At 41.7% G+C, this 19,913-nt stretch overlaps 1 protein-coding gene across 2 annotated transcripts; it reads right to left on the reverse strand.

Moving 5' to 3' along the window:
- Positions 1-864: 864 nt before the first annotated feature.
- Positions 865-15,135, reverse strand: LOC124974879 (3-alpha-hydroxysteroid sulfotransferase-like). Of its 2 annotated transcripts, XR_007106825.1 has the most exons (5): positions 14,907-15,135; positions 13,257-13,383; positions 3,694-3,790; positions 3,188-3,365; positions 865-1,346 (listed from the first exon to the last, which is right to left on the reverse strand). XR_007106825.1 is itself a non-coding variant. In XM_047537847.1 (4 exons), the coding sequence occupies exons 2-4, from the start codon at positions 13,353-13,355 to the stop codon at positions 1,234-1,236; spliced, it is 390 nt and encodes a 129-aa protein (XP_047393803.1). In that variant the 5' UTR covers positions 13,356-13,383; positions 14,907-15,134; the 3' UTR covers positions 865-1,233. The 2 variants fall into 2 exon arrangements, 1 of the variants encoding a protein (XP_047393803.1); XM_047537847.1 differs by lacking the exon at positions 3,694-3,790 and having other exon boundaries at positions 14,907-15,134.
- Positions 15,136-19,913: the final 4,778 nt, after the last annotated feature.

The raw sequence follows: 19,913 nt of genomic DNA on the forward strand, positions 1-19,913 counted from the left end.
AAATAGAGCTCCAATTGAGGTTTAGTGGTCAAGGGCCCTGAGTTCAATCCCTGTTACCCCCATCACCATAAAAGAATCCTAAGCAACTGTTATCATCATACCCTCATGGAAGAGGTGTTTTCTACAGCAAGGTAGTAGGAGACTAATGCTATGTAGCTCAGCTGCTTGACCTCCAAAATTAATGAATTCCACAGTCATCTCAATGTGAACAGAGGTAAAGGAGTTGATTTGGCTTTTACCTGCAATCCAAGATGATTGGATAAACATTTTGTTACACCTACAAGAGACTAAAAGTGAACAGTCAAGTTCAGTTCTAAATGTTCACCTGAGGAAAACTCTGACCTTGGTTTTATCTTACTTGCCCAAGGAAATATGGGGAAATTGGTGAGGGGAACCCAGAGACATTTACAGGAGAACCTGGTAACTCTACAGTGTGTCAAGCCTCAATTCAGTTCTGAAGTACTCTATGCACATCAGCTCAGATAAAACTTAGGTTAAATGCTGAGTAGTAAGTCTTGAATGTATCGTACCACTCATCATTTAGGTACCTTATGAAAGTTCCATACCCAGCACTTGTTATTTATGGTGTTTAAACCACTAGGAATGAAAAGAAAACTAGGTTGGAAATTAGACTCCTGCAGATCATCTTCATCATGGATTCTGCAGATAGATGTCAATGAAAAGGAACCTTAGCTTCTTCTACATTCTATTCTTGTTTTAAAAATTAGACACAAAGGTGTGTGATATTCATATTCTGTGTCTGACATTCTATGTATTTAAAAGACTATAAAGTTCTTTTAAAGCTAGAAAGTGATGAATTGAATAGAAAAATCCCAGTCACTTTTAAGAAGGAAGTGATCAGAGAAGCAACATGTATAATCGAGGGCTCCAGAGTGAGGAAGCAGGTTTTTAATTTTGTGTCAGAGCATTAGATTTGTTATGCACAGTATTTGGGTAGTTCCAGAAACACTCATCCCTGCAGGGAAAGGCATTTCAGGTCTCGCTCCCCACTCCCTGCTGGGCCTCCTCCCTCTCCCATTCTCCTTCTCTACTCAGCTAGATTTCCTGTTGCTCCTCTATTAGTTTATATTTCATTGGTTCTTGATGCCATCCTGTCCTTCCCTCCATTTTCCTGTAGAAATGGGTTTATTCTAGAACTCCCCAGTTCTGTACTCATCCCAGGACAGGACAACAATTATCAGCATCCATAGAAGATCCAGAATCTCTTGGACATTATTCCCATGGGAATAGGTCTTTGGGAAAACCTGCCAACTTCTCTTGGAATACTTTATTAAAGGCTTCATCTTGGGCCACTGTGAAGTGATTCTTCCAGTCCCCACAGATGCCTGGAAACATGAAGTAGAGTCACATCAGATCTAGTGACAGGTCTGAAGACTGAGCTTTCCTTACACTGTCAAAGCAGTATAATGACCACTGGGTCATGGTGAGCCCTCCTGCTGCCTGGCCACCATACGCTTTTACACTTCTACCTGCCTCTATAGTGTGTCCTGACTCCCCCTCTCTCCCCAACCATCTTGTACCAAATCCATAAGCCACAGTGCTGGGTATAAAATCAGAACATCTGGAATATAACTAAGCCTGACCACTTCTTGTTTTACCCCTTTGGCCCAAGCTACCAGAATTTCTGACCTGGGTGATCAGATCAGATGACAACTAGTCTGCTTTGGCCATTCTCTGATAGAAGCTATTCTGCCCCTGACACCCACACTGATGCGTTGCCAGGCCCAGTGGCTCCAGTCACTTCTGGTTCCGAGTCTCCCAGGACTTCCAGTCTCTTGCAGGTAAGTCCCTTGGTGCTTTTGTGCTTCTGGGCATAGGGTCCTTGTTGTTCCAGACGCCACCCCTGGGACTGCCCAGCTTTAAACATGCCAGGCTCCCCCTCTGCAGGCTCTTTACATGTCTTGACCTCGCCCTAGAGTGCTGTCCTGCTGGACGCATTCATGTCTTGTTCATTTGCCTCTTTCAAAGTTTGCTCCCATGCAGTTACTCAGTGAGGCCCTCAGTTCAGAGCTGAACACCTCCACCCTCGTTCACTTCACAGCAATGATCAAACACGGCATGTTCTAGGCATTTCCTTTTGGAATGTGCATATGGTATGTTTTAACATATTAGGAAGTCAACACTTTCTATTAATTGTCTCATTCTTGGTGCTTCAAAGAATGACATGCTATATACTCAGTAAATGTTGTTGACAGGATTAATAAAGAGTGAATAAAATATGAGCATCATACCCTTTTTTACAGATAAGAATTTAGGAAGCCCCAGAGGCTTTACCATTGAGAATATTGGTGTGAAATGGAAACTAATGATATGAACATAAAGCCTTCACTTAAATGATTAAGTGTTATACTATGTATCATTTAAATTATTTCATATAACAGTACAATTAATAAATATATAAAAATATCTATGCTAATATGTTATATTTATGTAAACACTAAAGTAGTAGAATGCCTAACATGTGATTGATATCTTATAAACACTCATTCTTACTCTTATTTTCATTGTTGTCTTCATTATCAGACAATCTTCATTGATTTCTTCTGCTAGACTCTGCTCTCTCAGTGAGTGACATCCCCAGCCCAGTCCTCTGGTTTATCCCTCTGTGCTCCATGTGCACCGTGTGCAGGAATCCTGACCTGTTGAGTATCTTTTGAAGCATTTGGTAGATTTATTCCATGGTTCACCATTCCAAATACATGAGAAATGGAGGAATTATGGAAAAACAGGTTCTCACATCACTTGCAGTGGATATTTTCAGTAGGCCTGAATCCAAGTATTTTGATGGGATTCATCTTTCCTCACAAGAAGGAGGCCTGACAATGTCTCCTAGCAAACGACCTCCTCTCTACCTTCTTCAGCTTGGTCTTTCTTTGGGGTCTCTTTCTTTAGGGCTGTTCTCTATGGTAAGTCAGCAGTGGAGTAGCCCAGACACCACCATCTCCAAAACCACCCTCCTCTCCAGCACTGAATCAGCTTTCCCCAGGTACCTGCAGCCAATACCAGTTTCAATCAAACATTTTTTTTCTATAAGGGAACACTAGCAGCTTCAGGGCCATACATGATTAAAGTTGATATGTTCAAACACCTTCCCTCTTACTGTCGGGTGCTAAAGAGAAGAGTGCCCGCTAAGTAATCTCATGCATTCTGAAACCAGAGCATTTACCTTTCCTTGCCATTGAGAAGTGCAGACTCGTTAAAGATTCAGGCATTGTTTCAAGATTAGACATCTTGTTTTGTTTCATGCTGTGGAAGGAGCTATTCTTGTGGACTGAATCCAGTTCTTCCGGATTTAACTTCTTTCCCAGGAATTGACAGATCTTCTCTATGGTGCTTCTTGGGTTCTAAGGTGTGAACAAGAAAGAGTGAGGCTGTGAAAGGGAAAGACAGCAGACATGGGAAGTTGGAATCGAAGTGTTAGAAGGGATGTGGGGGAGAAAGAGGAGAGGAAGATGTATTCAAATGGGAAAAGACTGAGATGGATTCCAGAAGGAGGGAGAAAGCAAAAGGGGACACGAAGAGGGAGAGAAGGGAGAGTGATATGGAGATCAGGGTTGCTTCCCAGTGTGGTTGAGTTTAGGACACCCCAGGGGCAGGTGTCAGGATTTCTAAAGAGACTCCTGAGAGTGCAAGATAAGGCCAGGAGACAAAGTCCTAAGGACTCCTCCTTACCCCAGATGATGCTGTGTCCCATAACCGGCACTTGAGTAACACAAAGGACTTCGGAATTTCTTCCTCAACTCAGCTCCATGATTATGGATGGATATCCCTGGGAGATCCCACCAGGGACATATATATTTGTAAGAAAAAATATTGCTTTGGCTCCTACACCTTCCCTTAGGATAACAATGCTTTATAATTATTTTCTCCCCTGAGCCCCAGTTACTATAGAACAATAAGAAACAACTGTGGCAGTAATTTAAAAAGTGTTGTGTGATTTGTAGTGAGAATTACAGGGAAGTGTGGGAGCTTGCTGATGAGGTAGGTGAACGTGGCATCCAGGGCTCCTTGGTGAGAACTGACTTCATGCTGAGAACACAGGAGAACATGAAGTAGCTGCAGGAAGGAGCCCAGAGGCCTTTCACCAGGGAAGCAGACAGCTTGCATATGGCATCTGCTCCGTCCCCAAGACATCACTAACAGTCCAAGTTTTTTCTAAGGTCTGTTCACTGTTTTGGTTTTCGTACAATGTTTAATAATTCTGAATGATATTTATAAAAATTCTAAAGACTTCAGTTACATCTGGACCTAGTAAACTCACACAGAACTGTGCAGCTTTGTGCAGGTCAGTGTGGCACGGTCGTGCACCAACTGAAAAATCAACTTAGAATCAGTAGATATTCAGCGTGCTATATCCATCTGTGTAAGTGTCCTCACACTCAGATATTTACCTGGGAAGTTTGAACAGACTCTCCATTTGCAATGTGGAAAGGCACAATGACTGTCATCCACAGTCACCATCCTGTGCTCAGATAGGTAGAGGTCTTCCAGTTGCCCAGCTCTACCTGGACCCACCCCAGTGCTCAGCACCATCTGCAGACCTTTCCTGTCCCTCCAGCCCCTGACCTCTCAGAGGAGTCACACAGAGTGACTTCTCATCTTCTCATCACCTTGTCAGTCAAGGGGAGAAGCCAGAGAGAGGGACACATTCTGGGGATAGTGCTTTCTGCCTGTCCCTTGTGATGACTAGGTTCCTGTCAGCATCCTGCATTCTGCACAGAGAAATCCTTGACAGCCACAGGTATGAGAATAAGCCCTGGCACCCTGCCTCAGTGTGTGGAAGGGCCCTTTAGTTGTTCCCAGATGGAACCCAGGATGAGGCATGGAGAAAGGGCTTAGAACTTGGTGAGTGTTAAGCATAAGCAGGGTAAAAAAGACCCAGGGCTCATTAATTCCCAGTGTTCTCCGAGAGGCTGTGCTTTGACAGGAAATGTGCAGTGGAGACACTGAGGATCAAGAGGGAGCAAGGAAGTTGTGTAGTGGCAGGCACTGACTATGAGAGCGTTCTCACCTTCTGTAGCTCTTCATAACTCAGCAGCAGGAAGTTCTCCCTGTGTCTCATGGACATCCAGCCACGAATGTGCTCAAACCATGATCCATAGGCCACTGCAGTCAGGCACAGGGGTGCAGGTTACACACTACCAAAACAGGGTCTGGGCTGTCCCTGTCACTCATCACAACCTGACAGCTTGATTCAGGTATATTGATAATGTTCCGCCAAGTAGTTAATGAAACAGAGAGCGGGACCATCCTGAATTCATTCTATGAAACTAGTATCATCCTAATAACCAAACCAAAGACATATCAAGTCAGAAAACAACAGATCCCTATTCCTGATGAACACAGACACAGAAAGACTATTAAATATTAGCAAATCCTATTCACTGTAAGATTATACAACATGATGCGTTGGTTTCATTCTTGGGATATAAAGTTGGTTCAACATGTGGAAATTTATGAAGGGTTTTTACCACATCTGAAGAATCTTCCTTGACAGAAGAACTTGGCTGAACGTCATGACTATATGTGTCAAACCCAAAGCAAAATATCATGCTAATTGGTGAAAAACTGTAAACACTTCTCCTACGATCAGGAACAATGAAATAATGTCCAGACTCATGGCTCCCATTCAAAGGAGTTCATGAAACTCTAGACTTAGAAATCAGGCAGAAGAAGGGAATCAAAAAATTACAAGTAGGAATGAAGCCAAATTATCACTGTTTGCAGATGATAAGTACTATGCTTTGAAGATCCAAAAGCTCTCACCAAACACTTCTACAACTGATTACCACATTCAGCAAAGTAGCAGGATGTAAAACCAACATACAAAACTGAAGATCTTTTCTTCATAACTGTAATGAATCTGCTGAGGAAGAAATCAGGAACAACTCCATTCACAATGGTCTTCAAAAATTCTAGGTATCCAGGCTTGGTGACAGATGGTTACAATCCCAGGGACTCAGGAAGGTGAGGCAGGAGAATTGGGAGGTGAGAACCAGCCTGAGCAACTTAGTGAGGCCCTCAGCAACTCAGCAACATCTAAAAAAGGATTGGTGATGTGGCTGAATACTTAAGCACTCCTGCGTTCAGTCTCTGGTACCATATCAAACAATACTCAAGAAACCCTGGATGTAATCTATGTAAAGCAGAGAAAAATCTCTTTCAATGAGAATTATAGAATACTGAAGAAAGAAATTGAAGAAGGCATGAGAAGTTGAAAAGCCCTCTTTTGTTCTTGGATCTCCAGAATCAAAATTGACATATTACCAAAAGAAATCTACAGATTGAATGCAATTCCTATCAAAAACCATTGACATTCTTCAGAGAAATAGAAGGAAGAGTCCCAAAATTGAAATGACACACAAAAATCTAAAGCCATCTGAGCAGTGAGAACAATGATGAAGAGCTGGCATGTGGCTCAGTGGCAGAGCGTTTGACTGGCATGTGCATGGCCCTGGTCTAGTCCCCAACACACACACTCACACACAAAGAGTAATGCTGAAGGTGTCACATTCCAACATCTTCCCAGTCTCAAATCATACCAAAGAGGTGTAGTAACAGAAAAATTGAACTTATATCAAACCAGACCTATAGATCAGTTGATTAGAATAGAAGACACAGAGACAAACCTTCACAGACAGACTCATCTGATCCGTAACAAAGACACCAAAAGCAAATATTGGAGGAAACAGCCTATTTAATAAATGGTGCTTGGAAAACTGGATACCTGTGTATAGAAGAATGAATATATTCCTGCACAAAAATGAACTCAAAATGGATCAAAAAACATGAATTAGACCATCAACACTGGAACTACTAGTAAGAAACAAAGCACCTTCACGTCAATGTATAGATGGAGGAATGACTTTCTCCATAAGACTCCTAGTGTTCAGGAAACAAAACCAAGAATTGAGAAATGAAATGGCATCAATTAAAAAGTTTCTGCACAGCAAAGGGAAAGAGACAAAGAACAGAGGGTCTACAGAATGGGAGAAAACCTTTGCCAGCTACTCCTGTGACAGGATTAATACCCAGAATATATAAATTTTTCAAAAATCTTAACACCGAAAATCAAATACGCCAATGAATAGATGGGTAAATGACAATCATATCTGAGAATGAGAAATATGATGGCAAACCTTTTTATGAAAAAGATTATCAACATCTTTCACAAACATAAAAGCAGATTAAATCCACACCGAGATTGCATCTCACTCTAGTTAGAATCATCATGAACACCAATAACAAAAAATGCTGGAGACGCCCTTCCCCCTGCTGGAGCGGTAAACACGGACAACTGGGATCATCGTAGAGGAGGCAGCTCAGCACAGCTACTGGACTCGGAGCAACCACTGGGGCTCCAGGCGGCTGCCTGAGGAGAAGCTGCGTGGCGAGCTGTTTGGACTCAGAACGAGCGCTTCTGAACACCGGGGGGTTGCCCGGAGGAAGAGGAGGAGTGCGGCGGGTCGCTTGGTCTAGGAGTGACTGCATAGAGCCACAGGCAAGGTTGCCAGAGGAAGAGCTGCGTGGGGAGCTGTTTGAACTCAGAACGACTGCTGCAGAACACCAGGTGGCCCTCCTGGAGGAGGAGAGCGGTGGGTCGCTTGACCTAAGAGTGACTGCATCAGAGCTACAGGCGGTTGCCAGAGGAGGAGGCGAGCGGTGAGTTGACTGGACTAAAAGCGACCGCTCCTGATCACCGGTGGCCTGCCTGGAGGAGGAGCGCCTTGGGTCACTTGGTCTCGGAGCCACCGCTCCTGAACACCCGGGGGGCTAACCTGAGGAGGAGGAGGAGGAGGAACAGGGCGGGTCACTTGGACTTGGAGTGACTGCCTAGGGCTACGGGCGGTTGGCGGGAGGAGGAGACATGAAGTGAGTTGCTTGGACTCCTAGTGACTGTGTTGGAAACCGGGCGGCTTTCCGGAGGAGGAGGTGTGTGGTGGGTCTCTGGGTCTCGGAGCTATTGTACGGGGCTCCAGTTGGCGGCTCAGAGGAGGGGCCGCATAGCCAGGCGATTAGGTGCAGAGCAGGGTCCCAGGAGCTAGGTGGCTTCTTGCTGGAAGAGCCGCACAGAGACACGCCTAAGGGGCCGAGCGAAGTTTCCAGGACTGCGGGCAGATTCTCTGGGAGAGGCAGCCTAAGGAGACTCGCCTGGGGAGGGTGAGGCTCCCAGGCCCAGGACGTAGGTCCGGGCCCCTGGGAACATTGCAGAGGAAGACAGCCCAGCCCAGGCAGTAGTTGTAGATTGAGGGGAACCTCTAGGAGGGCAACTGACCAGCGAGACGTCCCCACCGAGTGAGTCTTCCCTGCCGGGGGAGGTTTTCCCACAGGGACAGTAAAACCAGAGACACAGGCACAAACAGGCCTTGCCTCAGCCCGCAGTCTAGTTCCCCATTGGATGACCATTGGTCAACAAGTGGAGGCACCTCTGCCCACTAGCAGGGAATATACGCCACCTGAGGGTCACCACCCCTAGAGAGGCAGCTTCTTCGTGGAGCTCCGCATTATCAACTTCCTCCAGACTTCAGGCTACTGAAGGATAAGAGGGGATATACTAGAAATCTTCAGGGACATTATAAGTCGATAGAGGAAATCTGCAATATCTTAATGACCCACTGATTCCTGAACAATATGAGAAAACAAGGGAAGAAAATGCCCCAAACAAATCTAGATGTTACATCAATAAAATCCAACGACAGCATGGCAGAAGAAATGACAGAAAGGGAGTTCAGAATGTACATAATTAAAATGATTAGGGAAGCAAACGATGAGATGAAAGAGCAAATGCAGGCATTGAATGATCGCACCAATCGACAGTTCACAGAACAAATTCAGGAAGCAAAAGATCATTTCAATAAAGAGTTAGAGATATTGAAAAAAAACCAAACAGAAATCCTTGAAATGAAGGAAACAATAAACCAAGTTAAGAACTCCATAGAAAGCATAACCAATAGGATAGAACACCTGGAAGACAGAACTTCAGATATTGAAGACAAAATATTTAACCTCGAAAACAAAGTTGAACAAACAGAGAAGATGGTAAGAAATCATGAACAGAATCTGCAAGAACTATGGGATATCATGAAAAGGCCAAATTTAAGAATTATTGGGATTGAGGAAGGCTTAGAGAAACAAATCAAAGGAATGAACAATCTATTCGATGAAATAATATCAGAAAATTTCCCAAATCGGAAGAATGAAATGGAAAATCAAGTTCAAGAGGCTTATAGGACTCCAAATACACAAAATTACAACAGACCCACACCAAGGCACATTATAATGAAAATACCGAACATACAAAATAAAGACAGAATTTTAAAGGCTGTGAGAGAAAAGAACCAAATTACATTCAGGGGGAAACCAATACGGATATCAGCAGATTTTTCAATCCAGACCCTAAACGTTAGAAGGGCCTGGAACAACATTTTTCAAGTTCTGAAAGAAAATGGATGCCAACCAAGAATCTTATACCCAGCAAAACTTACCTTCACATTTGACGATGAAATAAAATCATTCCATGATAAACAAAAGCTAAAAGAATTTACAAAAAGAAAGCCAGCATTACAGAACATTCTCAGCAAAATATTTCATGAGGAAGAGATAAAAAACAAAGAAGCAAATCAGCAAAGGGAGGAATTATCCTAAAGGAACTGTCAAATAAAGGAGGAACCAAGATGTGTCAATAATTATAAATATGAACCAAATGACCGGGAATACAAATCATATCTCAATAATAACCCTGAATGTTAATGGCCTGAATTCATCAATCAAAAGACATAGACTGGCAGATTGGATTAAAAAGAAAGATCCAACAATATGTTGCCTGCAAGAGACTCACCTCATAGAAAGAGATACCCATAGACTAAAGGTGAAAGGATGGGGAAAAACATACCATGCCCATGGACTCAGCAAAAAAGCTGGAGTATCCATCCTCATTTCAGATAATGTGGACTTCAAGCCAATGTTAGTCAGAAGGGATAAAGAAGAACATTTCATACTGCTTAACGGAAGCATAAATCAGCAAGACATAACAATCATAAACATCTATGCCCCAAACAGTGGCTCTTCCATGTATGTTAAACAAATCCTTCTCAATTTTAGAAACCAAATAGACCATAACACAATAATACTAGGTGATTTTAACACGCCTCTCTCACCACTGGACAGATCTTCCAAACAAAAATTGAACAAAGAAACCACAGATCTCAATAACACAATCAATAATTTAGACTTAACAGACATTTATAGAATATACCATCCAACCAAGAGCGAATACACTTTCTTCTCAGCAGCACATAGATCCTTCTCTAAAATAGACCATACATTATGCCACAACGCTAATGTCAGCAAATACAATAAGAGAGAGACACTACCTTGTATTCTATCAGATCATAATGGATTGAAGTTAGAAATAAATGAAAGAGTAAAAAACAGAAACTACTCCAACACCTGGAGATTAAACAATATGCTATTATATGATGAATGGATAACAGAAGATATTAGGAAGGAAATTAAAAAATTCTTAGAGGTAAATGAGAACAAAGAAACATCATATCAAAGTCTCTGGGACACTATGAAAGCAGTACTTAGAGGAAGATTTATTTCATGGAGCGCATTTAATAAAAGAAGTAAAACTCAACAAATAAATGACCTAACACTACAGCTCAAAGCCCTAGGAAAAGAAGAACAGACCAACACCAAAAGTAGTAGAAGACAGGAAATAGTTAAACAGAGAGCTGAAATCAACGAAATTGAAACAAAAGAAACAATACAAAAAATTGACAAAATAAATAGTTGGTTCTTCGAAAAAATAAACAAAATTGATAAACCTTTAGCCACACTAACAAAGAGAAGACGAGAGAAAACCCAAATCACTAAAATTCGGAATGAACAAGGAAATATCACAACAGACACGACTGAAATAGAAAACATAATTAGAAGCTATTTTGAAAACCTATACTCCAACAAAATAGAAAATTTCAAAGACATCAACAGGTTTCTAGAGACATATGAATTGCCTAAACTGAACGAGGAGGACATACACAATTTAAATAGACCAATTTCAAGTAATGAAATAGAAGAAGTCATCAAAAGCCTACCAACAAAGAAAAGTCCAGGACCAGATGGGTTCTCAGCCGAGTTCTACAAAACCTTTAAAGAAGAGCTCATTCCAATACTTCTCAAAGTATTCCATAAAATAGAAGAGGAGGGAACCCTCCCAAACTCATTCTATGAAACCAATATTACCCTGATTCCTAAACCAGACAGAGACACTTCTAGGAAAGAAAATTTCAGACCAAAATCCTTAATGAACATCAACGGAAAAATTGTAAACAAAATTTTAGCAAATCGCATATAAAAACATATTAAAAAGATAGTGCACCATGATCAAGTGGGTTTCATCCCAGGGATGCAAGGTTGGTTCAACATCAGGAAATCAATAAATGTAATTCACCATATCAATAGACTTAAAGTCAAGATAACATGATTGAAAATGGATTAAGGATTTCGGAATCAGACCAGAGACCTTGCATCTTATAGAAGAAAAAGTAGGTCCAGAGCTTCAACATGTCGGCTTAGGACCAGACTTCCTCAACAGGACTCCCATAGCACAAGAAATAAAAGCAAGAATTAATAACTGGGATAGATTCAAACTAAAAAGCTTTCTCTCAGCAAAGGAAACTATCAGCAATGCGAAGAAAGAGCCTACAGAGTGGGAGAAAATCTTTGCCAATCATACTTCAGATAGAGCACTAATCTCCAGAATCTATAAAGAACTCAAAAAACTCTACATCAAGAATGCAAATAATCCAATCGACAAATGGGCTAAGGAAATGAATAGACACTTCACAGAAGATCTACAAGCAATCAATAGACATATGGAAAAATTTTCAATATCTCTAGTAATAAGAGAAATGCAAATCAAAACCACCCTAAGATTCCATCTCACCCCAATTAGAATGGCGATTATCAAGAATACAAGCAACAACAGGTGTTGGCGAGGATGTGTGGAGAAATGTACACTCATACATTGCTGGTGGGGCTGCAAATTAGTGCAGCCACTCTGGAAAGCAGTATGGAGACTCCTTAGAAAACTTGGAATGGAACCACCATTTGACCCAGCTATCCCACTCCTTGGCCTATACCCAAAGGACTTAAAATCAGCATACTACAGAGATACAGTTACATCAATGTTCATAGCTGCTCAGTTCAAATAGCCAGATTGTGGAACCAACCTAGATGTCCTTCAATTGATGAATGGATAAAGAAACTGTGGTATATATATACAATGGAATATTACTCAGCCACAAAGAATGATAAAATTATGGCATTTGTAGGCAAATGGATGAAACTGGAGAATATCATGCTAAGTGAGATAAGCCAATCTCAAAAAACCAAAGGAAGAATGATATCGCTAATAAGTGGATGATGACACATAATGGGGGGTGGGAGGGGTTAGTGTTGGGATTGGAGTTGGGTTTAGGGAGGGGGGCAGGAATGGAGGAAGGAAGGACTGTATAGAGGGAGGGGAGGGGTGGGAGGGTTGGGGAGGAAGGGAAAAAATGGCAGAATGAATCAAACAACATTACCCTATGTAAATTTAAGATTACAGAAGTGGTATACCTTTACGCCATGTACAGACAGAGAAACAATATGTATCCCATTTGTTTACAATAATAAAAAAAAATGCAAATGGAAACAAAAAAAAAAACAAAAAAAAATAAATGCTGTCAGGGATGTGAGTGGAAAAAAACACTTACAATTAGTACCAGCAGCATGGATATCAGTATGGGGTTTTCTCAAAAGTCTAGGAATGGAACCACCATATGACTTGGTCGTAGAACCCCTTGGTATTTATCCAAAAGAATTAAAGTCAGCGTACTCTATAGCAATACGTGCATGCCCATGATAATAGCAGTTCAATCACAGCAGCTAAGTTATGGAGTCGGCCTAGGTATCCACTGACTGATGAATGGATACAGAAAATGTACTCCATATACATGACATGGCTTACTCAATCATAAAGAAGAACTCAATTCTGTCACTTGCAGGAAAAAGGATGGAACTGAAGAACAACATGCTAATTGAAAGAAGTCAGACTCACAAAGGGAAGGGTTGTCTGTCTTCTCTCATATGTTGAAAATATACAGAAAAGAATAGGAAAGTGATACCAGGAAATTAGGAGAAAGGCCAGTCGAGTTGGGGAAGCAGATCTTATGTCTCAGAACTCTCACCGTTTCCTTGGATGAAACATTTAAAGTATTGTTCCAGTGACTCTGGTTTCTTAGTAAGGTCTGATGTCGTCCAAAAATAATAACCTGATACAAGAACATCTTTGGGATTTCTCATGATATATAGCACCTTAAATTAAGAAAAAATGAGAGAATGGAAAATCAGCCTCAATCAGTCATTTCCTACCTTGATCTTGATCTTTCCCCAGGCAGTTCTTACTGAATCTCTATTGAACTTCAGTGGGTTCCTTTAACAAATCAGTTATAGTATTCCTTAATAAAATATACATTATAAACTTCCTATTTCATATTCCTTGATAGGAATAGAAGAGGTATAACTTGTTTCTTATTTCTGAGTTATTAGTCTGCAGAATAGAGGAAGCTGCTGGAAAGTTTTAAATGGTAATTGTTGAATTATTTTTGTGTTCTCCCATAATGATCACTAACAGCAGAATGGATTAAGAAATTATGGAATATTGAGATTCATAACAATATATGGTCATTGACACACAGAAGACCTTTGAGAATTGCACAGACATTACTTTCATAAAGCATGAAGGCATTTATACAAATTCAAGAATAAGCAAAGTAATCTGTAACTGTATTCCAGGGTGTGTTTCCCTCAATTTGTGGGCACCGATTGGTAGAAAGGGCCTGGGGAATCTTTCTGGACTGTAGAAATGTCTAAGTCTGGTCTGGAGTATAGTTGCTTAACTGTGTACATATGTTCATATTAAGAAGCCAGTGTGTAATGTTAATGAAAACACACACAAACACACACACACCTCACAAACACCACTGGAGTGGAACTTCAGAATTTGACATGTGTTTGCATCAACTGTCTTGGTGTTATTCTTGCAGGTCTAATGTCTTCTTAGGCCTCCGTTTAATGAGGCAGAGGTTAATGAAACCCAACAGGAGACATGGAATTGTGTGTATTGGAGCAGCCTCTCTGTGAGGCACTTTCCAAGAGAGGAGTTCATTAATCTAGGATTCTTGGTGATCTTTAAAGAAACATATGAAAAAAAATCAGAAGTCAACAAACACTTTTAGAAAGCATGTTTCTACAAATAACCTGTGGCACCTTAGATCTTGGATATCCATGGTCCATGCTGACTAATCCTCAGCCATGGGGAGGTTGACGTGGCTGCTGATCACAAAGCACATTGACATGCAGTGGGCTGCGGTGGTTAGAAAAGAGAGCCAGGCTCATGAGCAGTCCCAGGATTTATGCATTTATTGATGTAAGCATATTCTGCATTCCATATGGGCAATTCTGACTTGGGGGCTTCCACCTACCTTGCAGGAGGCTTTTATTGAATTAATATCGGCTAAAGTCTTCAAGAGCAGGAAGCAGGGATACTCTAGTGTAAATGCAGTTATAGATTCTGGTTGCACATAAGATGTGGTTTTCTAAGACTCTGGCCTTAGCCAGTCCTCTTATCCCTGTATTCAGGCTAGCTAATGTGTGCAATGGTCCACATCCTTACACTCAAGTGTGGTCTGAGTTGTGGTCTCATCAGCCTCACCTAGTGTCTGAGAATCTCAGGTCTCTCCCAACCCTACCCCATGAGCAGACAGCCTGGCAAGATCTACAGGTTTTTTCTAGGCCCATGAAGGACAAAAACCATTGATGAAACATTAGGTACTTACCTTGGCCTTGGAAGTGAATAACGACTTGGGGAAGAGATGGAAGGGAAGGTGAGAGGTCAGGAGCTTTGGTCTTTCACTCTCCTTTAGCAATTTGTAACCCAGATCTTTCTCTATCCAGGGTGATCGTTGCCAGATGGGCACAGATTGAATCTACTTGGTATCCCCTTTGGAGTGAATCAAACAGAGAATTTCAATCAACCAGTGGGTTTCTAGATAAGGAAGGAAAAGTGATGTTCATTCATTTCAACCTGACTTGTGAAAAAAAAACCATGATAAAATCCATAACATAAACATAACCATATACCCATTCAAAGCATGTAATCAGGTAGTGCTAAGCAGTGTTAATCATGTTCCTGTTTGTGTCAGCCAATGTTCAGAACCTGTTCATCTTTAACAACTGGAACTCTCTGCTTTTTAACAGCATTTCCCTACTTATGTCCATGTTTCAGTCCATGGATCCACCATGGGGCTTTCTATTTCTATGAACTTATCTACACTAGGTATTTGCACCAATGGAATCATATAGAATTTGTCCTTTTGTGCCCAACATATGCATTTAGCACAATGTCCTCAGGATTGATCTATGTTGGAGAAGGTGTCTGAATATTTTTCCTTGTTAATGATGAATTTTATTCCATTGTATTAATATGCCACACCTTGTTTATGCATTCACTTGTCAATGCATTTGAGGTTGCTTCCACCCCTTGGCTATTTGCTGAGATCCTTTTATGATGTTCCCACTCTTCTTGACTTTCCAACACCCCACCCCTTCTGATTCCATGGCCTCAATCGTCACTCACTTTGCACTGCTCCTGCCCCTAGTTCCACTCCCAAGGTTGCAGGATGCATGCCCTTTCAGTCCCTTGCAATTTCCCTGCTCATTTTTGATTCCCAACCTTTCCCCATGCTGATTCTCCTACTCTAAAATAGCCTTCTTCTCCACATGATCTCCTATTCAGTCTTTTTATTTCTACTGAACTGCTCTTTTGCTGTTAGTTCTTCACTGATCCTCCTCACCACCCATTTCTCCCATGCCATCACACAAACACCTGAATCTGCTTAGGATTCACTCCTATACGCTCTTGCAATACCTAAGATGATCCCTGCTGAGCACTTGTGTCACTCTCTGCAATTGTCTGAATGGAAGTGGCTGGGGCACTGCCCCTTCCTCCCAGAGCAGGGCTCCCTGGCATGTGGAGCACATTCCATCCATCTGCTGAGTGCACAAGGACGTAGCTCTCACCTTTCTCATGGATGGTTCCTGTCCCTGATTCCTTACCTGATTTAGGGTACGACACCATTGTGTATCTTCATCCTTTATCACAAACATAGTACAAGCTTCTTTTATACCTTCGATGATGTAACCAAAATCAGGGAAAGGTAACCCTTCAAACCACAGGAACTCATATGTCATGATGATGAGTTCTCTCGTTGTGGGACTGGAGTTCAGCTGTAGCCACCATTGGAAGTTGTGGGAGATTTTGGGAGACTAGACTTTAAAGGAAATTTCATAGAATCATTAACTTTTTCTTATCAATTTAACTTGTTGGAAAAGCAAATTTTGACCGGTGATCCAAAGTTTCATGAGATTGAGCAATTTTGGACTCATTCAGTGACCATGAGCATGATGATCTAGGGTGTGAGTTCATGAGCAGGACCCCACAGCAATGCTGCCATATACACCAGTGATCAATACCTGGGACCTGAAGAAGGCCATTCTTTTCCATTTATTTGCATTACAAAGAGTTTTCATATAGAATTTTTACATGATACTGAGAGTTACAGTGTAGTGATAATAGCCTGGAAGGATGTTGAGGAACATGCACTGATGACTCTTTGATTCTAAAGGATAAAGACCTGCGGTAGGGTCATTAGATATGGGGGTGGACTGTAACTGGATCCAGGGGTCCAGTCCTTCTTTAACTTCTGATTGATGCATGACACTGGGTTTCATTCTTCCAGGATTTAAGTACTGAGATAAGTGATTTTCCTATTTGCCACATCAGCAATCAATGAATGCCCTGTCATATACTTGTGCACTAGCACTTTCAGTTCCCAGTTGACCCTGGGAGTCAACACGTCACATGTGTAAGCAACATAGCAAATCCAGGGAGTCCTTAAACTGTGGTCTCCTGCTGCCAGGAATGCTTCAGGACACACCTGCATTTTTATCAATTCCCCATGGACTTCTGTCACCTCCAGTGAGAACCATCTGATGAATGATGTCAACCCACGTTGAAGGCAATAGTGTTTTATGTAGAATGTTTGGTCATCAGGAGCAGAAGCCCTTCCCACTCTTCCTGCCAATTCCTGGGTGAGTTAATAGACTGAGCAGTTGTGTATTGAACTGGGAGCTGTTGATGCTGATTCCAAATCTGATGTGGCTCAGCTGCTGTGTGCATCCTGGGGAGAATGACCACCAATTGGGGCATGAGTATGACTCTGGCTGAAATAAGAGTAGCATTTTTTCCCCTGATATGATGTACAACACTTTTCCTTTGCAGCCTTTAAAATTCTATCTTTATTTTGTATGCCAGTCATTTTCATTATAATGTGCCTTGGTTTGGTCTGTGGTAATTTTGTACGTTTGTTGTCCTATAAACCTCTTGGATTTGATTTTCCATTTCATTCTTCATATTTGGGAAATCTTCTGACATTATTTCATTGAAAAGATTGTGCATTCCTTTGGTTCTTGTCTCTGCACCTTCCTCTACCCTGATGATTCTTAAATTTGGTGTTTTCATGTTGTCCCATAGTTCTTGGAGGTTCTGTTCATGGTTCCTTACCATCTTCACTGTGTGGTCAACTTTATTTTCAAGATTATATATTTTGTCTTTATTGTCTGAGATTCTGTCTTCCGGTGATCTAGTCTGTTGGTTAACTTTTCTATTGAGTTTTCAATTTGGTTTATTGTTTCTTCATTTCAAGGATTTCTGTTTGTTTTCAGAATCTCTATCCCTGTATTGAAATAATATTTGCTTCCTGCATTACTGTCGTATATCATCCTTTACTTTGCAGATCATTTTAATCATGTACTTTCTGAACTCCTTCTCTGATATTTCTTCTACTGTGCTGTCAATGAGTTCTTTATTGTAGTGTCTTGGTTTGTTTGGGGTGCTTTCTTCCCGTGTTTTTTCATTATGTACTTGTGTCTTTCCCTATAGCAGTGCAGATTTGAAGTATTACATTTTAAACCCTATAGATTTATAGTGTTCCTGCAGGTTTCCAATACCTCACCTTTAAGGGGGAGATCAATATGAAGGGCACCCAATGTGAAAAATATGCATGTTTAAATCAATTAGACCCTTTAAGATGTTTACAGTTTTATTGCAACAAACAGAAATGAGGTGCTTAATTATTACCTACAATGTAAACAGTATGTTTGTAATAGTGTGTACACCTTGTGGGTACTCAGAAGTGGACTTTCACCCCTGGCTGGTGTCCAGGATGGAAGATGCCCCAACTACAGATGCAGAGGAAACACAGAGGTGAACCTAGAGGGTAGTGGAGGTGAATTAGGATGGAGGCAAAGTTCAGAATTAGGGCTGAGAACCTGGGCCCACGCGCGTCCTAGGGGAACCTGTTTGGATAGCAACTCTGTGGCAGATGTTGTTTCCTCAGGCAGTTGCCTCCAGGCCCTGTCTGTTTGTTTCCCTAAGGTGGAGGCTATGATGTGGAGGGGGCTATGGAGGCCACTGCAGTGTTCCAAGATGGAGGCTGGCCTGGGGAGCCAGGAGGACCTGTGTGGACATGTGATCTCCTTGGGCAGAAGCCAGGTCTGGCCATGGGTCAATTTTTCTCTGCACAAAAGGGAAGACATATTTCGCAGTTTCCATTGAGAACTTCTGCAATGTGTCTTTCAAACCAAGGAGAATAAGTGAGCTTTATCATCAGGTAGACTAACTTTCCAATCCTGGAATTTCCTTTGTTTTAGTGGGCATGTTAGCTAAATGACTCACTCTGTATCTGTGACAGGGGTTGTTTAATACCTGTGTTTCACAGATGCACACCTCAGAAAGATTTTTGTTACATTTGTGGGATTGACTCGTGATCGCACGTGATCTAGGCAAGAGCTCGACCATGGAGTGAGTCCCAAGCACATAGTATTCCATATTTTGGGAGAGAGTCAAAGCATCTCTAGAGCTGAGTAGCAAACCACACCTATTCCAATCCGGTGGCCTTCCTGCCATTCCTCAAACTGTCCAAGCACAATTTGATTTCAGGTCATTGATGTTTTGGCTCTGTCTGCCAAAATATTCCTGAAGGATGGCAGGTAGTTCTCTCTTCCTCCTCCAATCCTCACATTTTAGCAAATCCACATCAGCAGTCAGAGGGGCCTTTGTCATCCCTGTCTAAAATGGTGAGTCAGACAATTCCATCCCCCCTACAAGGACTTGATATTCCACAGTAAGCGTCTCTGCCTGACTTGATACTCTACATTGGTAGCCTCACCTTCATTTATAATCTTATCTGTGAATGTGTGGTTTCCTTATCATTTTCCTCAACCACACTGCACATGCTGAGATGGTGGGGTCTTTGCTTTAACATGTCACTGCAGGAAGGTAAAACATTAGCTGAAAATGAGTACATGATTAACTACCTTTTGTTGAATTATCTGACCTGGGTTTCTTCATAGATTTGGTGTGAGGAATGTGTGATTTGACGTGAAGAGAGCCTTCAGGCCCAAACAGGACAGCTGCTGAGCTTGAAGAATTCCTCTTGTTGCCCATGAGTCTAGTGCCTATGCCATGCTTTTAAATCTTCATAAGTAATTTCTGATGTTCATGCCTGCCTGAGAGCAGAGAAGAATATTTCCAGACTCCTTTCTATTGGTAACCTTTCACCAGTTAGTACTTCCAATTTGTTCTTGTGGGTCTGAAGACGGAGAGCAAAGTTTAGGCCTTGCTGGCAACTATGCCTGAAATGTCCAGTTAATCATCTCTGGTACGTGGATCATACTGGGAAAGCTTTGTTTGTTGGCTGGTTGCATAACTGTCACCAATGTCT

This window comes from Sciurus carolinensis, unplaced genomic scaffold (assembly GCF_902686445.1).
Source record: "Sciurus carolinensis unplaced genomic scaffold, mSciCar1.2, whole genome shotgun sequence".
In the NCBI taxonomy this organism is placed as follows: Eukaryota; Metazoa; Chordata; class Mammalia; order Rodentia; family Sciuridae; genus Sciurus; species Sciurus carolinensis.